General features: G+C 34.8%; 1 protein-coding gene across 13 annotated transcripts in view; it reads right to left on the reverse strand.

The window, feature by feature from the left end:
• GALNT13 (polypeptide N-acetylgalactosaminyltransferase 13) overlaps window positions 1–20,010 on the reverse strand; it is a 952,843-nt gene that overhangs the window by 189,972 nt on the left and 742,861 nt on the right. For all 13 annotated transcript variants that reach the window (XM_055572535.1, XM_055572540.1, XM_055572532.1 and 10 more), the window contains one exon: window positions 9,177–9,357. In XM_055572535.1, the coding sequence (XP_055428510.1) occupies window positions 9,177–9,357 (181 nt within the window). The remainder of the gene's footprint in view (window positions 1–9,176; window positions 9,358–20,010) is intronic.

Consider the following 20,010-nt stretch of genomic DNA (forward strand, 5'->3'; position numbering starts at 1 on the left):
CAGCCAACTCCTGACAGTAAAAGCCCACACGTCTTACACAAGGGTTCTTGACCATTTGTACCAATTTAAAAACACTGAACTTTTTTACTTTGACTGTTGGAACAAGTCATAAGGATATGAATATTAATCATGATCCATCCAATCCAGCTGGGGTCGAATTTTCTAATTGGAAACTTCAGAATAATGAGTTGGTTGTATACAAACACACACCCATTAGACAAAGGCTATATGACACTTAGTTGAAACAGGGAGAAAAACCTAATGCCTGAATAATTTTGGTATCTAAACCCTAGAAGGTAGTGATTATTCTGTGAACAGATCTTCACTAGAACTTGCTACATTTATTCACTCTAGGAATACTTTGAACTTGCCCAGATTTGATAATAATAAAATTATTTAAGGGGTTAGTTATCTGAAATAGTTGTGAATTGCTAATCAAAGATTCTGAAATACAATGATCCACCCTTACTGTTCAAATTCAATATTTTGGAAAGATTCAATAAACATTATTTATATTACCTGTTTATTAATTTTATGAACCATGAATATAATTCAAGACACTTGACAAGAATTACTGTATTGGGAACTGATATAATCATATTAATAGCTTTAAAATCAGAAATTTTATGGTTGATGCTTTTATTTATACCCCATGGATAAAGATGATAATATTTTACATAATGAGAGTTATCTCATCTGGCATTTCTGCTCATGTTTATTGCCCAGAAAGATCACTGACCACTTAAAAAAAACCATGCATTTTACTCAACTCAAACCTAAATCATTCAACAAATATTAATGGGGCACCTAAAATGTATTAGGCTTGGGAGAGACTGTTTTCACACACACACACACACACACACACACACACAAACCATAAATGCCATAAAGACTATGATAAACAGAATTTACATAAACAAATTCTTTTTAAATTTTTTTTAAAATATCTTTTTGTATATCAATTGAATTATAGCATATGTAGTAGTTTGGGAGAAAACCCTTGCTATGTATACAACAGACAGAAGATTAATTACCAGAATACATATAAAAAGAACCATCAGATCAGATCAGATTAGTCACTCAGTCGTGTCCAACTCTTTGCGACCCCATGAACTGCAGCACACCAGGCCTCCCTGTCCATCACCAACTCCCGGAGTTCACTCAGACTCATGTCCATCAAGTCAGTGATGCCATCCAGCCATCTCATCCTCTGTAGTCCCCTTCTCCTCCTGCCCCCAATCCCTCCCAGCATCAGAGTCTTTTCCCATGAGTCAACTCTTCTCATGAGGTGGCCAAAGTACTGGAGTTTCAGCTTTAGCATCATTCCTTCCAAAGAAATCCCAGGGCTGATCTCCTTCAGGATGGACTGGTTGGATCTCCTTGCAGTCCAAGGGACTCTCAAGAGTCTTCTCCAACACCACAGTTCAAAAGCATCAATTCTTCAGCACTCAGCCTTCTTCACAGTCCAACTCTCACATCCATACATGACCACAGGAAAAACCATAGCCTTGACTAGACGGACCTTTGTTGGCAAAGTAATGTCTCTGCTTTTGAATATGCTATCTAGGTTGGTCATAACTTTCCTTCCTAGGAGTAAACGTCTTTTAATTTCATGGCTGCAGTCAACATCTGTAGTGATTTTGGAGCCCAGAAAAATAAAGTCTGACACTGTTTCCCCATCTATTTCCCATGAAGTGGTGGGACCGGATGCCATGATCTTCGTTTTCTGAATGTTGAGCTTTAAGCCAACTTTTTCACTCTCCACTTTCACTTTCTTCAAGAGGCTTTTGAGTTCCTCTTCACTAGATGTCCCCAAAAGTAAAATGAACAAGAGGTATAGAATGGAAAGAGGAAATCTAAATAACGAAAAATGGCAATAGACTTTCATTCCTTGTAAAAGTGTGGGAAGAGAAATTGCATATATATGAAAATATATATCCAAATGTAAATAAATGTAGGTATATATGTAGACTCAGATAAATATACATGAAAAAAGGAAGGATTGAAGATCTGGAATGTTGATAGTATAGTATAAGTGCTCAAGCACTGTTGGTGAAAGTGATAATGGCTTCAGTCTTTTTGGATGGAAGTTTTGAAAATATCTACCAAAATATAAATGTACATATCCATTGATCCAATAAATCTACTTCTATGAATATATCTAGTCAATAATAACAGAAATATCTAACACTAAATGATATCTAACACTAGTTGCCAGCCACTGTTCTAAGTGATTTCTATATCTTTTTTCATTTAGTTTCAAAAATCTCTGAGGATGGCCATATTATTATAAATCTCTTTTGACAGTAAGGAAAGTAAGTACAAAGAGCTTAAGTAAATACAGTGGGGTTACATGGAACCAAGATTTGAACCAACCCAAGCAGTCTGCCTCCAGGACTCTCTTTCCTAATGCTGCTACATTTTTCAGATTTAACCTCCCAAGTTCATCAAAATGTTATTTTAATAATGTTCTTGGAATTTTTTATAACAGCAAACTATTGGTAATGCTGTATATTGCTATGATTAGATAAGCTTTGATACATCTATATATTATAATACAATTTAGCTGCAGAGTCAAATGATACAGTCTTTTGTGAATTAAACATAAAATACTGAAGAACATATTCAGTTAAAAAGAAATGAAAATAGTACTCATTGTATGATCTTATTTACGTATATATGTGTGTATATATATGTATATTCATGCAAATGCATAGGAAGAGGATTTGAAGGAAGGCTGACGGGGGTGGTGATGAAAGCATTTTATTTGCATCTGATATATGTAATAAGGGTTTTAAAAATATGAGCTCAATGAACGCTACATAAAAATGGAACCAAACAAACACATTAAAAAAATAACAGATACAGTTCCTTTATAGCTTAGTGGAGGGAAAAAAAAGTACTTTAAAAATGGGTAAATGCTACAACAGGGGAAGTACATGGAACCATTGGAGCTCCTGGGGGGAAATCATATCAAACTTGATTTATGGATGATGATGGTATTTTAGGCAGAGGTGGCAGCATTCACTCATTCATTAAATACTGTTTTAGACATATGCAAAAACCTAAAAGTGGCAGGTAGCGTGTTGAGCTTTGGGTCTGAATATGGTTCTACATGGTTGGTATGTGGACTGCTAGGGTTGAAAGTACAGGGTGAAAAGTTAAGTAAATCACATAGGGCCTTGTTGGCCATGTTCTAAACTTTTGACTGCGTTAAGGTGAGTGAGATATCAAAGTTTATGAAGGTTCTCTAGCAGCACTGTAAGAGTGAGTGCAATGTGGGCAAGCTTTGAGGCAGGGAGAACCATCCATCAGGACAATCAAGAAGTTATCAAGATGCAGGATGCGTGTGAAAATGAAGATAACTGATGGACTAGAGAAGGCAGTGGCACCCCACTCCAGTACTCTTGCCTGGAAAATCCTATGGACGGAGGAGCCTGGTGGGCTGCAGTCCATGGGGTCACTAAGAGTTGGACATGACTGAGCGACTTCACTTTCCCTTTTCACTTCCATGCATTGGAGAAGGAAATGGCAACCCACTCCAGTGTTCTTGCCTGGAGAATCCCAGGGAAGGGGGGACCTGGTGGGCTGGCATCTATGGGGTTGCACAGAGTCGGACATGACTGAAGTGACTTAGCAGCTTAGCAGCAGAGAGAACTCAGTAATAGAATAGAAAGAACTTGAAGATTCATTTGACTTTGAAGTTTCTGACTGAGGAGTAGGAAACTAGGAAAATGTAAACAGTTTATATAAGTATCCCCTTCAATTCTCGTCTCTATGTTCCTCATGTACTAAGTACTTAATAATATTTTCCATTTAAACTAATTAACTGTGATAATCTAGGAAGTTCACTGTTTAAAGGCAAAGACAATATTTTTTCCATGCTGTGTCCCTTTTCCTGGCACAGTGCAAATCAAGAACTTAATAATTCTCATCAGATGAAGACAGAAGCAAAGCAGGTTTATTATTATAAAACTACAAATAAATACACATGAAATACTAGTAACAAAACCAACAATAAAAACTGACCAATGATTGGCCACAGTGAGGAAAAGCAGTTGTCTGTCCACTACACCAACAATATTGAATAAAGTGTCATCATTTACTTCAACATTTTGCATTTCAAGGGATCGCAGAGGCATATAAATTATGTGTTGTTACAATAAAGCATATCAAAATGATTGAGAATTTCCTCCTAATATCATATTCACTCAGTGATACCATGGTTGATACTGATGAAAAAGCACTTATTAAGTAACAAAAATTCAAAATTCATAGGTACAAATGTGTTTTCAGAAGTGCCATACTCTTTTCAGATGTATTCATGTTAACTCAACCCAAAACTGATAAACACGGATTATTAAAAAAAAACCTGCATGCTGCACATTTTGCTGGAAACATCAAAACCTGTGCTTATGATATCAGCCAGAAACTACATTTTTATGACTTATGAAAGAAATTAGGCCCTACACTCAAAGGGCTGGTTATTAAATATTGTTATCTTTTAAACAATTCAGCATGCTGAAAACATTTGTATTTTCAGATACAAATTTCAATAAAAATTAACGTGGACCTTAAACATTAATAAAAGATCTGAAGATGCTATTAGCAAAGATTACCTTTGCTGAGCTAATTTTTCTAAAGTATTTTTAAAAGGTTAGCACTGGAGAGTTAAGTTTCAAAATAAGTTCAACAAACCTTCTTTAAATATGTGGCTTCTGTTTACATGGAATACAGATGAAAATATGATAATAATGTCAAGGAAAATAAGTTGTTTTCCCAGTTACATATAAATACCTTTGTTTGGGAGTCTTTACCATTTTATTTTCAATTTGTGCTCAAAACAAGAGCACAGCAGCCTATTAAGAAAAGGAAGAAGAACAACTGGAGGTTATATAAGGACAGCTGCTTCTAATCATCATGTCAATTGATACACAGTTAGAAATCTACCTCTCCAAAGAAAGAAAATCAATATTTATAGAACAGCCAGCATGTCAAATATACAGTCAGTGCTGTGACTCCACTCTATTAAAGTTCTTAAGCTTTTTACCTGTGACCAATAGGAAAAAAAAAAATGTTGCCATTTATAATGGGATGTTCTGTGTAGAGTGGTTTCTGCTTACATCACATCACTTCAAAGGATTTGCTAGGACAATCAGATTGGCTCAAGCTGAAACAGCCCAATTACTAGTAAGAACCGCCTCAGGCTTTAAAAGCCTACAGGGCTTTAAAAATCGATGATGCTATAGTATTTGCATCCTTAAAAAGACAGCCGAAAAGCAAACTAAACAAATGCTGAAAATGCATGCCTCAACACTATTTCAAAGTATTGCTTCTCTTCATTCATATATCCATTTAGGGGACATAATTAGACATTGCAACTCTATCAATATTGCCAAAGGGTAATGGGCATACAGAAGACAGGACATACAGTAAATATTTTGAAAAAAGCAAGTAAAAGTAATTCACACATGTATCTATTTATATGTCTCCTTTTAACATTAAATTATTGGGGGTCATGAGAAAACATAAATCGACATGTGTAAAAGTAATCATTTTAAGTTTATGAGCTCTTATGCTGCTTTATTAGAAAATGTTATTGTCCTCCTAAATTGTGCCTATTAGACGTTTATATTAGTCCTGGAAGATACAAACATATGACTGTGTGTGCCAATAATTATGGTAGAATCATATAACATAAAGCACACAGGTAAGCCGATGGAACCTTCTTTTCTGGTGGCAGAGTCAGAGGAATGAGAATGCAGGTATATGAAAAGTATGTTTCACCACTCTTTTATCAGTGGATCTGCTATCAAGGGTTGGAATACAGAGCTGGGACAAAGTGTTCTGATTTGCTGCGATTATGATGAAGGGATTCCTTGATACAGAGCAGACATCCATAGAGAATTCCATAGAAAAGAAGAAACAAAACGGACCCCCCTTTAAAAATTCACTCATTCATTCAGCCATTCACTTATTGTTCTAATTATTCAACACATATATTTTTCAAGGACTGTAAAGTGACAGGAAGGTTTCTAAGCACTGTAACACAAGTCTCTGAACTACTTTGGCTATAGAGATAGGTAATAAAAATAAAACAATATAGCACACATAAAAACTGATTGGCCATTGTATCAAAACTGCAAGAAATACACTTTTGAGAGAGAAAGAGTACCCATTTAGTTCAAGACAGAACTGAAGCATCCTTAAACCAATCAATAAAGTAGAAAGGTAGTATTTTATAGAGCATATTGGAAGGAAGCAAAATTGTCAACATTCAATCACAAAGACTCAGTACTTAAAGATCACATTTGAACAACTACATAAGTGGAGACTAAGATTTTGTACTAGAAGCCCTGGTATAAAAAATGGGAGTCTCCTTATAAAATATTTTGGAAAAATGAATAGATACACAGAGGTAATTCTAGAAAGAACTGTAACATTTTCCTTAACCAGATTTTTATGGAGTTTCTGGAGACTTAAAATTTACTATAAACTTTTTAGATTTTTCATAAACCTGTATTTGTGTGTGTGTGTGTGTGTGTGTTTATGTACACTATAGAAAAGGATGTAATTCTAAGTGTAAATGCACATGCATGTATCCCTCCGATCTACCCCCACACCAACTTCTCTTCATACAAACTTAAGTGAAAAACAAAAACCCCATGATTTTAGATGATAGCAAAGAAATTTATGATTTGAAGAGTCACAGAAACTGTCAGTAATGACAAAAATAGTTACCCACTCAAAGAAGGCTTTCCATCATACAAATGATAGATTCCTGACTTCCTCAATACAACCTATTTTATCTGTTTTTGCATGATCTGAAACCTGCCTAGGGCTAGAATTGTTTATAGGCATCCAACTCTAGTTTCCAGCTTACTTCCCATCTTCCTTTTCCACTGAGAAGCAATGTATTGTTTCAGATTTGTGATTTTCTCTCTTTGCCCATATAGAGCAGGCAGGTTCCACACTCAGCAATGCTGTCTCTGAGACATACAAAAGCATAAATGCCCCTAAGGAAATTCCCAGATATTTTTCAGCATATAACTCAGAAGTCCTTTTATTGCTTTCCAAAGTACCTTTCTGGGCTTAAATGAGCCAATTTTATAAGAATAAACCTTCCAAATGATATTTATTGTAATGAAAAAACTACATTTTCCAGAATATACAAACAGTCCCTGTTGAGCAGCACGCCATTAGTTCCAGATAGTAGGCATTCTTTCTCACCTTTAAACTCTGAAGCTTGCCATTTCACTACATTATGAGAAATGGTTCTACCATTTATCTGCCTTTTTCATTCAATGTGAAATTATACAAAAGACTAACACCTGGCTTCACAAATAATATTCATGAGTAAATATAATACACATAGTTACAATTATTCACAATTACTTATATTCCTGAATGCATACTGTATATAATCACACATAACACATTTCTTTCTTCCATTACTTCTTTTTTCATGTTTGAGCTTATGCATCTCTCAAGTAATGATTTGAATTCAAAAAGTATCATCAAAAGAAAATGAAAGGTTATATAAATGTCACTGCTTTGCTGCAAATTTGCATGCTCTCTCTTTGTGAGAGAGCTCAACTTTGTGAACATCTGGACTGGGTTTCTATTATTAACAAGAAATACATCTATATGAGAAATAGTGTTCCTGGCAATAGCTTCTTGACACAGGGGAGGATTAAAAACGTGTGAAGAAAGTCCTTCTCCTCATCACACATTTACACATGCACTGCCCCAATTTTTCTTTTCTACAGAGTAATGCTGGATCTTAACAAGAAAGCTCATACTGCTCATTCTCTTCTTCATCTATAAAAGAAGGATTTTCACGGTTTCATATCTACTTTCAGAACCTGAGCATGTCAATTAGAACCCACACTGACTTTTCTAAACTTATGATAGATGATAATGTAGAAAAGAGGTTGTGGGCATGGGTTTTTGTTGCTGTTCTTGCAGGCTACATAATAATGGCATTGATGACCTAAGTCCTATCATAAACTATCAAAAATAGAACACAACAAATTATTTTACCAATACAGCTGAATTCCTATTATATAATTTATGATTTGCTTTCTTTGTCTAGATTGGAGATCTTAAAGGCAACCCTGTCTTCCTCTTATTTGTATCTTCTCATAAAGTTTCATTTATTTACTTAAAAACAATGTGATATCTCAGAGTTTTTTTTACGAAATATGGCTGTTGGAGGTATTCTAGAAAATTTTAAAGAATGAAATCACTCATAATAACATCCTCCAGTAATGGAATTTTCTCACAATGATTTATTTTTTCTTTTAACAGGTTTACAATTTTTCTCTCAATATTTTAATTATTTGTTTTCTTTTAAAATTTGTTTTCAATCAATTTTGAAAAATAAATATTATGCATTATAAATAAAATTTATAATATATAGAAATTGATAAATAATATAATGTTATAATTAATATAATAATAATAAAAGAACTAATGAAATTACTCATAACCTCACCACCCAGTGATATCCTACATTTACTTCTATTTCCATATCTATCCTACTCTGTAACTAAAGTAGGATGCTATATTATTGTCATATATTATTGCTTTTTCACATATATAGATGAGTAATTTACTGTTATTAAATATTATTTAAAGTAGTTTTTATATCTGCATAATTTTCCATCTTGTTCCTGTGGGAAATCACTCACTCTCTCCCTACTCAGGTATTTAAGAAAATAATGCAGAAAAAAATCTCTGTAACAACATTAAAAACAAACAAACAAAAACATTAAAAACATAAAAACCAACCCAGTCAGCATTATGTGTGAAACATAGAAATAAAGACTTCTCTTAAAATTTTTTTCTTAAATTGAACTGATAATTGTTAATTAAATTTGGATCTCCCTGTATATTGCTTGCTTCATTTTTTTATTTTTTAGCATAATACTTGTACTCATAAAGAAACAAACCAGAAAAGAATGTTCAGGCATTTGCGACAAGAATAGTCTCTCTCAGTTTAGGTCAAAATTCACCTCCCAGGACAACTTTTCAAACACAATCTTCTACAATATTACAGTGATAAAAATACCTTATTTAAAGGAGTGGAATAACAGCAATAATGTAACATATAATCAGCATTCTTAAAACTTGGTTTTCCCATGCAGAAGAAGAAAGATGTCAGAATGGCTTACCTGGGGATATGATATAGAAGAAATCTTTAAATTCATCCATCCAAACTTCTGCCAGTCTCCTGTTGTTCTTGTTGATGACATGACCAGTGCCACCAGGGAATGTGTAGGGAGTTGCCTTCCGAAAAACGTGACCAACGTGGGAACAAGTCACAATCTCCAATGAGCCTCCACACTGCCAAATCTAGAAAAGAGAGCAATTGCATAATAATCATTGTAGATAATGCAGTAATACCATCTGAGAAGCAACTGAGACTAACTCAGTTAAGGCCAAATCTTCAGATCTTATGTGGTTCAAACAAACATCACATGGACATAAGATGTAGAACTAGTACACTTGGGTTTGGCAAAGGCTTCTAATCTGGAAGATTTGATATATTTAAATATTGTAATATTGGAATTGGGGAAGTAAGATGGAATTATTTTTACATGCCTTTATTAGACTACCAAATTTTTAGTTTGGTATTAGAGTTAACCTAATTTCTATTTAATACATATTTGTTACTCAAAATTTTCTAATAACTGAATTTGTACATGATGAATGCCATGCTCAGTAACTGAATTGGATTTGGAGAAAATCAATTTATTGTACCCAACCACCTGGATTTCTAAATAACTATTTATTTTCAGCTGTCCATATCCCCTGTATCTTAGGCCTTTGACTATGTTTTTGTTAAAACATGATAAGTATCCTTTATATCTGTTCAACATGTTTGAAACCTTTAAAGCCCACTCCTAAGATCATTTCTTTTAGGAAGCTCTGTGGGGATACTTAGTATTGTGTGACTATTGTAATTTAAACACACTTGTATTAAGAATGTATTATAATGTATTTTAAACAACTGTTTACTTCACTATTGCTTCATTAAAACTATAAACTCTTGAAAGACATATGCCATATATTTCTTGGTATCCTGGATTTACTCTTCAGTTGGGGCTAGGTATTAAGTATACATAAAACCATTCTTTCTTTGTTATTAAAGTGTCTAATGGTTTATGATGTTTATCTTTTTTGTAAATTGTACCTTTTATCATTAAAAAATTCATATTTGTTTAATTTAAAATTAAAAAACATTTATTCCTACAAAATTATATAGCCATAGGTTACAATAGTGTGTGTTCATTACATATATTCATATAAATATATAGATATATATGCACATATACTCATTTATTCATCACAATAAATAAAACTCATAATTATTGCTATTTTTAATTGGAAAGAATTGATTTTATGCTGTAAATAACATTATCCTTACTTTGAAAGAAAAAGTTTTTTCCTATAGATCTCTCAAGTAATATTCATCTTAGAAGAGGGCGGCTATTGGTCTTAGGTAGCAGTAGGAGACATTTAATTTTTCTAGAAAAAATATGATAATTAAATTATACTCATCAATAGTTGCACATTACATGCACAATCTATTCTTTTTCATTTTTAAATTGTTTAAGCAGTGTCTTGCTAATAGAAAATATGTTCCAACCCAACACTGAAATGATGGAGAATAAAAAAGAGGAATGGAGTTCACCATTCTCTTAGAAAGACAGGATAGTTCTTTCTTAAATAATCAAATTACTTAACTGATCAGAATCCTTCTCATCTTTCTAACAAAAAGTCTATATACTTTCTTTTAATTACACACACCTCTTTATATTCTTCCTTTCTACTAAAATGGAAAAAGTTGATTCCTCTCCTATCAAAGACAAATCAATACTTGTATGTCAGTCTAGGGCATATCCTTTAAGTCTGCCTTAACTACTGGTTTAGTCCTCCCTTTGATTTTCTCCTGAAACATCAATTACTTTCCTCATTATTAGATTATGCCTATCTTTGTGTAGTATCTTCTAACACCTATCTTTCAAGCAGATTTAAAAGAGATAAACAAACTAAAAATTATAAAACACAACAAAAATTCACCCCTTTATATTCCCATCCAACATTTTTTGTTTCCCTTCACTGTAATTAATATAAAAATTTTATAGATATATATTATATCCTTTCCTCGATTTTCATCCATTTTCCTACTTATTTGTGAAATGCTGTTTATTTCTATAGTTCCACAAAATTGCCATAATGACAATCACAATTTTTTCCTTTGATGAATACTTAGCAGACTCCTTTCTTGGATTCTCTTGCTTTCCATCCTACTACGTCACTATTTATACATTTTCACTCTGAATTTCTGTTTAAATGTTGGCATTACTCTTTACTTGCTATCTCAGTGGTCTTATTTGTTATTACTTTATGTATGTTCTGAATACTCAAAAACCCGAACAGTAACATCTTAGCCCAAACTTCTCTTGTGGGATCCAGACTTGTGTATCCAAACATCTACTTGTTACCTCCTCTTGCAAGACTCGGAGGCATCCAATTAAATCTATCTGAAGTAGAATTGTTGATATATCTCCACTTGTCAACCAGGTCTTATTTTCTTTCAGTTTTTTTGTTTCTTTAAATCATCAATAAATGGAGCCACTATTCACCAGGTATTCAGTTGAAAAACAAACAAACAAAAAAGACAACATAACTCCCCTTCTCTTCTCTCCCCACCCCCCAAAATATCCCTAGAAGTCATCACGGATTTCTTTTTTTCTTTCATCACTTATGTTTCATCCATTAACAAATCCTGGTGGTGTTATCTATAAAATAATTCTCAAGATATTCATCTCTGCCTCTACTGCGATCATGCTTATCCTGATCATCAACAAGTCTTGTCAGTCAACTGTAATAGACGCTTGTCTTTCCACTTTCACTATTGCTGTTCCATAATTTGCTTTGTGCTGAGAAATCAGAGTAGTCTTTAAAAATTTTAATCTTGTCATTTTATTCCCCTGCTTTAATCCTTCAATGGTTTCTCATTGCACTGTGAATTAAAGCTTTAAGCTGAACATTACTAGTATTTTTAATAACTGAAAGAGACCAGAAATACATAGAATCTGTTCTAAATGATGTCAGATTAGACAGGAATATTCTTCAGAGCATGATGCAACAATTGGAGAAAAAATAACATTTTAAGTTTGTATACTCACTAAAATTCAGACTATGCAGTAAACTCTGTTGCAAACAAACCAGTGATTTACAGCTGTCCTCAGGGTTCCCAATTTTTCTTTTTGCAAATATTGGATTAGCATTGTGGTTGTGTGAGGGCACTTATTTCTACTCTGCCACTTCTTGGTCTTACCCTGGTTCTGTAGGATTATGGTTTCTATGCCCTGAGCATGCACACAGAAAGGGAAAATATCTAGTCTGAAATCCTTTAAAAGTAGATTTCCAGTGTTCTCACTCGTAACATGAAAGAGCTGATCGTAGGTGGTCCTCTAACTTGCAATAAGACTTTGTGTGTCCATGTATAGGCATAATGCAGTAATGCTGAAGCTGAAACTCCAATCCTTTGGCCACCTGATGCGAAGAGCTGACTCATTGGAAAAGACCCTGATGCTGGGAAAGGTTGAAGGTGGGAGGAGAAGGGGAAGACAGAGAATGAGATGGTTGGATGGCATCATCAACTCAATGGTTTGAGTAACATGAGTTTGAGTAAACTCCAGGAGAGGGAGGCCTGGCACGCTGCAGTCCACGAGGTCACAAAGAGTCAGACACGACTGAGCCACTGAACTGAACTAAATGCAGTAATGACTGTTGATTTATAAGACAGAAGGAAAACCTGTCCCTGATGTGGATTCTCACAGATGGAGGCAGCTTTCTGTAGTATATTTAAGAGAGACAAGAGAAGTAGAAGTAACTGTTCCATACTCAGTGAATATTGGCCTGTTTTGCTTGTGAGTCATATACTACTGACTCCTGGAATAAAGTGTATACTTTTCCCATTGCCATCTGTGCTCAAACAATGTGTAAATAAATATTAATATTGCAATTCCTAAGTAAAGCATCTCCCCCCATACTTGCATGAAAATAAAAAGATCAAGGTAGAAAAGCATAACATTATACATTAGTTAAGCTGATATCTGACCATGATAATCCCCAGTTAGTTTACATAAAAACAAAATATTTAACTGACCAGAAAGTTACCAAGTACTTAGTAGACATTTGGGTAATGTGAAATGATTAAAAAATAAATAGTTTCCAGAAAACTATATGATTAAATATTAAAATGGAGAAAATTCCAACTGAGTGGAGTCCTAATGACTATGATAATTTCCCTTAGTGCATCTTCAATAAATATTTGGGAAGGATGGAAGAAACAAAAGAAAGAAGAAAAAATAAAAAAAGAGTGTGACACAGTCATTAAGAACTTGGGCTTAGAAATAAGCAAAAATAATTTTCTAGCGGCTCTCTTACTATCTAGTACACTTTTGAAAATTATTTATGTCTTCAAGACTAGTGTTTCCATTAGAAAATAGGGATAATAATAACTACTTCCTAAGACTTCAATGAGATTGTGCTTATTAAGCACTATGCCTGACACTTCATATGGAAAGAAATAAAATGTTATTTTTATACTACTTAACTTTCATTGGAGAAGGCAATGGCACCCCACTCCAGTACTCTTGCCTGGAAAATCCCATGGATGGAGGAGCCTGGTGGGCTGCAGTCCATGGGATCGCTAAGAGTTGGACACGATTGGGCGACTTCACTTTGACTTTTCATTTTCATGCATTGGAGAAGGAAATGGCAACCCACTCCACTGTTCTTGCCTGGAGAATCCCAGGGACGGGGGAGCCTGGTGGGCTGCCATCTGTGGGGTCGCACAGAGTCGGACACGACTGAAGTGACTTAGCAGTAGCAGCAGTAACTTTCATTGTTTTTGCTATCAAGGAAACCCAAAATTTGTAGATTATTAGCTGATTCTTTCTTCTTAAAAAAATTAAACTTTGGTGAATTTTGCCTCTTTTTAGAACTGTACTATCAATGTTTAGGGGTTTAGGTGAGGAGTTTAAAAGAATAGCCAATTAGTTTCCAATTAGAATACTGAATTTTGTTCTCTGAAATTATTTACATCTAAACAAACAATTTAAATTAAATAAAACATGATGTATCATCCACATGAATATGTGATGCATGAATTGTTTTGTACCACTGAACATATCTGATTGTTATTTCCTTGGCTTCCAAAAGATTAATATTTGTATATTACCTATCTCAAAGAAATTTGACCATGTGTAAAACACAAACTGTCCATTTATGCACAGAGGATTGAAGCTAGCTGGTTACTTACCTTTGTTTCCAAATATTTTTATGAGATTCTGATGATGGAGAAGGTTATTAATCAAAACGTAAAATACCCATTGCTCATTTGATAATGTGCTTGATTTTCTTCCCCTAGATAGAAGACAATTAACTAACATACATTACTCTTTTCATGTTTTTTGGCACCTACATCAGTGACATTTTAATTAAGGTTCATAAACTTCATAAACTCCAATTTAGCAATCTCAGTTCTAGTGCTCCTATTGTTTCTAATTTTACAGGCTGTTGTGCCAAATTCATGCAGCTGCTTGTTTTTATACAATCTTTATCCCACCTACCCCTCAACCCACACACATACTATCTATCACTGGTACAAAGTCATTGTTTAATATGGACTTAATAACAACCACCACAACATACATGAAGGACACACAGCACAATGGCTATGAGTGTGTAGGCTCTAGTTCCCAGTATTGTATCTTAGCTCTGACATCCACTAGCTGGGTGAAGTCATCTTTTTGTGCTTTAATTTCAAGTAGTAAGATGAGACTTGAAGAATCTACCCCAGAGCATATTGTGAGGAGCAAGGGAAGCAGCACACATAACAATACTAAACTTTTATGTGAAAATGAATTTGAATAAAGCAAATAGGGGAGATTTATAAAGGGATTGTTATTATCATCTAGAAAAGAGATGAGAATGACTTGGACCAGAGTGATGATGGCAAGGGAAACAGAGAAATTCAATAATCTGACATAATTTGGGGGATTAAAATTAAGAATTAATGTATGTGCTTTCCCTTATGTATCATGTCCTCTCTAATAAACTTATTTCATATATATTTTCTTCCAGTAAACAGTACTTAACTATGCTATCTTTCATTGATCTCCATTTTCACTGAGTCATAACATTTACTACTTATATCATCCCACCTGCCTCATTTAGCTCTTCTGTATACTTTTCCATCTTGATAAATATTTGTGTATGTGTGCGTATGTATATTTAAGTGTATGTATATTGATATAAATACATTATATATACACACACACACACACACACACACACATACATGGTGGCTCAGCTGGTAAAGAATCTGCCTGCAATGCAGGAGACCCCAGTTTGATTCCTAGGTTGGGATTGGGAAGATCTGCTAGAGAAAGGGTAGGCTACTCACTCCAGTTTTCTTGGGCTTCCCTGGTGACTCAGCTGGTAAAGAGTCCACCTGCAATGTGGGAGACCTAGGTTCGATCCCTGGCTTGGTAAGATCCCCTGGAGAAGGGAATGGCTACCCACACCAGTATTCTGGCCTGGAGAATTCCATGGAAGGTATCATAGTCCATGGGGTCACAAAAGGTCAGATACAACTGAGAAACTTTCACTTTCATATATATATATATATGAAATATATATAGCTTTCCTTGTGGCTCAGATGGGAAAGAATCTGCCTGTAATACAGGAGACCTAGGTTCGATTTCTGGATTGGGAAGATCCCCTGGAGGAGGGCATGGCAACCCACTCCAGTGTTCCTTTCTGTAGAATTCCCATGGACAGAGGAGCCTGGTGGGTTATAAGCCATGGGGTCACAAAGAGTTGAATATGACTGAGAGACTAAGCATGGCATATACATAAACACACACACATAAACATATATATAAATATATTATATATAAATTAATCTTATCTCCCAACCATATAATTATCTCTTTGAGAAAAAAAAAATCACACATTTCATTTTATGAAACTGAACTTCAGCATCACATGAAAGCCCTTTATGAAACAGTGAAGTAAGCCAGAAAGAAAAACACCAATACAGTATACTAACACATATATATGGAATTTAGAAAGATGGTAATGATAACCCTGTATGCGAGACAGCAAAAGAGACACAGATGTATAGAACAGTCTTTTGGACTCTGTGAGAGAGGGAGAGGGTGGGATATTTGGGGGAATGTCATGGAAACATGTATAATATCATATAAAAAATGAATTGCCAGTCCAGGTTCAATACAGGATCCTTGAGGCTGATGCACTGGGATGACCAGGAGGGAGAGTACTGGGAGGGAGGTGGGAGGGGCTTCAGCATGGGGAACATGTGTGTGCCCGTGGTGGATTCATGTTGATGTGTGGCAGAACCAATACAATATTGTAAAGTAATTAGCTTCCAATTAAAATAAATAAATTTAAATTAAAAAAAGAAACTGAGTATCATCATCACATGTTTCACTTTATGTAAATGGTATAATTCACATGGTGAAAAAAAATCACAACTTACATATACTGCTATATCGGTGTTTTGCAGAGTTTAAAATGCTTAAAATATTGGTTCTCAATATATATATTCACTGATATATATATATATATATATATATATAAAAGCTTCTTTTGTGGCTCAGATGGGAAAGAATCAGCCTGCAATGCAGGAGACCTAGGTTCGATCCCTGGATTGGGGAGATCCTATGGAGAAGGTCATGGCAACCCACTCCAGTATTCCTGCCTGGAGAATCCCCATGGACAGAGGAGCCTGGCGGTGGGCTATAGTCCATGGGGTCACAAAGAGTCAGACACGACTGAGCGACTAAGCAAAATATATATATTTACATGTATATATACAAAATATATATATTAACCTTATCTCCCCAACCACATAATTATCTCTTTGAGAAAAAAATCACACATTTCACTTAATGAAACTGAACTTCAGCATCACATGAAAGTTATTTTATGAAATTGAGTATCATCATCACATACTTCACTTTATGTAAATGGTATAATTCACACGGTGAAAATAATCACAACTTATATACTGCTATATCAGTGTTTTACAAAGTTTAAAAATGCTTAAAATATTGGTTCTAGATATATATTAACTGATCTATTAATATTGATATAGGGAAATCTGGAAAATTACACAATATACACAAATGTGTGTCTATCATAAAGTGGATTTAGGAACACAAGTTCTTATTTTCTTACTTCTGGCAAAAGGACAACTGAAACAAGATACTATGACTCAGTTTTCACCTATCACTTATAGTCATTGTTTGTATCAAATAATCCCTGTCAGCACTTCAACTCTCTACTTTGTTTATACATATTCAAGTAGACTGATGACAAATCCTTTCATTTTTATAATTGAAGCAAAGTCTAAAAGAGCTTGCAGTGAGATCCTGAAGGCACTGTGACCCTTGATAAGTCGGCATAAACACAAGAGGTATGGAAGTCATTATTCAAAAGGGGCAGACAGAAGGGTCTCTGTAGGCATTTTCTATTTCATTCGTGACAAGAAACTTGTAAGCTTTTCGTCATAGTCATTTTGATTTGGATAAATGTCTCATTTAATTGATTGGTATGTCTCTTAACCTAGTTTTCAGTTCACAGTGTATGGTCTGGAAGAGGTTTCCAGAGCTCAAGTCACATCGTGATATTATCATCATATCTCAAGATGAAGACTCTTGTATATCAAGCTGCTGTGGCCTTTAAGGTACTCACTTGAATTGCCAGAAATCAGATTCAACATGTCTAATGCATCTATCCAGTAATAGATAATTTAAATTTTAATAGAATCATTTTTATGAAAAAAGAAAGCGTCAGATTTAAAACTGTAAGCCAGACTCTGAACTTGAAATAAACAAAAACTGATTGTAGAATGTGAAACAAGTCAATCTTGATAGTCCTTGGAAAATTCACATGTAAAAGAAGAGGAAGAGAGGTTGATAATGACTAAGTTTCCCTTGGAGTTCTAGGATTCAGACCAATCTCCTTCTATGGAGCAAATGACACTTTTAGAGACCAGATTTTTAGATGGGAATGATAAAACTCTCAACATTTTCCTCCTAAGACAGCTTAGGTAAAGTAAACTCACCCTAAAGAGGTGACTAAGCGACTTAGCAGCAGCAGCAGCATACTATTTCATATTGGTTCTAAAACAATCTATTTATCAACTACTTTCCTTTATAAAATACTCTGTATCTTAAATTAGAACTGAACTTCCTGAAAGTCCCAAATTCAAAATGGACCTCTTATACCTACTCACTTCATACAGGACATAACACATTAATCCTGAAATGACTTTCCTAAAGGGAAATCTCCCAAACTACTTTATCTTTTTCCTTTGCCAAAGACTTAGCAAGTGACCCTTGGGGGCTAAGGGGCAGGGGATGAGCCACAAGGAAGGGAGAGAAGAAAAATAGAGCAGAAGCTTGAAAAGGTGTGCTTCTCCTGGGTGTGACTAGAAGTGGAGGAACTGTTCTGAAAAGGAACTAGGCAGTCTATGTATGAACCACTGTGTATCACAAGTATAATGAGGTAGCTGTGGTCATAGATGGAGTCCTTTTAACCTTGTCTCCCATTCTTCACAAACACAAGCACCCATTCGCAGCAGTTAACATGAAGAGTGACAATAGCTTTAAAGCACACATGCCAACATTTTATAACATAAATTCTACTATTACTTTTTGTCTCTCAACAACTTTCTTCACCTCAGAGCATTCTGACCTTCAGAATTACACATCATGGCCGCTGAAATTTCTGGCATTAGGAGAACTGTTACTTGTCATTATTCCATATCTTATTGGGATTTCTGATATTATAGAAATTCTCAATTCTCCTTTATATCAACAGAGCAACACACTGTCTTGATTATGTTATAGCAAGTATTCCAATTGATGCTCAAATGACTTGTGAATATAGCAGGCAAGAAATGAAGAACATCAAGTAGCCTACCAGATATTGAAAATCCTATGTAATATAAGGTGGTTTTGCTTAAGAAAATTAGTACCAAACTTTTCATATTTACAAAAAAAGTATTGCTTTTCTATTAGCATAGATGGTTGCAAGCAGATAATTCATGAAAAAAAAGAGCACAAGAGATATGTGATACAGTGATACTTTTTCATCTATCAAATAATAATCTTAAAGTTTTATAATACTGGAGGTTTTCTAATATTTAGTGCTTTGAAGGGGACTACTAAGAAAAATCTAGAATTATTGGAATTTATGCTTTTCTCATGGTATAATTAATCCTACAAATAAATTTCAACTGTGAAAAACTGCATATAGATGAGATTTTTGAGAACTAGATGGAAAGGTCTGTGATTATTAAATGAGGTTTGGGTCATATATTCTACATTTTACATTGCTGTCCTCCCATGTCTGATGATCTGACTGCCTGTCAGTTATCAGTAACATCTGCTGCTAGCGGTCACAGAGCAGCTCATGACAGCTGTGTGATCCTGCCCTAGAATTCATGCCAGAACAGTCACCTCTGAATATCAGTAGACCACCTGGGCATCCAGCTACAGTGTGTAACAACATCTCCTGCTCTTTCATTAATGCCAAAGATACAGAAAAAGAACTTGGATGCGGAAGGCAAAGAAAACCTGGTACCTCCAAAAAGAGTCATCCCTCAGTTACTGAATTTCTCCATCGTAAACCATCCACCTCCCCTGACTGCAGTTTAGTTTAAATGAACCTCCTATATAACTTGCAAAGTGGTCAAGCCTTTTCAAATGGAAGGCCTGTGATCAGTATGAGGCAAGGGAATGACCTCTCAAGTCTCAAGCAGTTTCTCTCGGGACTTGGCTGGCATCTACAGAGCAAATATTTACTAGCCATTGACTTTGTGTCAAGCACCATGCTGGACTCTGGGGCATGGAGAAAGAATAATAAAACATGGTTCTCCATCTTCAAGTAGTT

The sequence above is a fragment of the Bubalus kerabau genome, chromosome 3 (genome assembly GCF_029407905.1).
Source record: "Bubalus kerabau isolate K-KA32 ecotype Philippines breed swamp buffalo chromosome 3, PCC_UOA_SB_1v2, whole genome shotgun sequence".
NCBI lineage: Eukaryota > Metazoa > Chordata > Mammalia > Artiodactyla > Bovidae > Bubalus > Bubalus kerabau.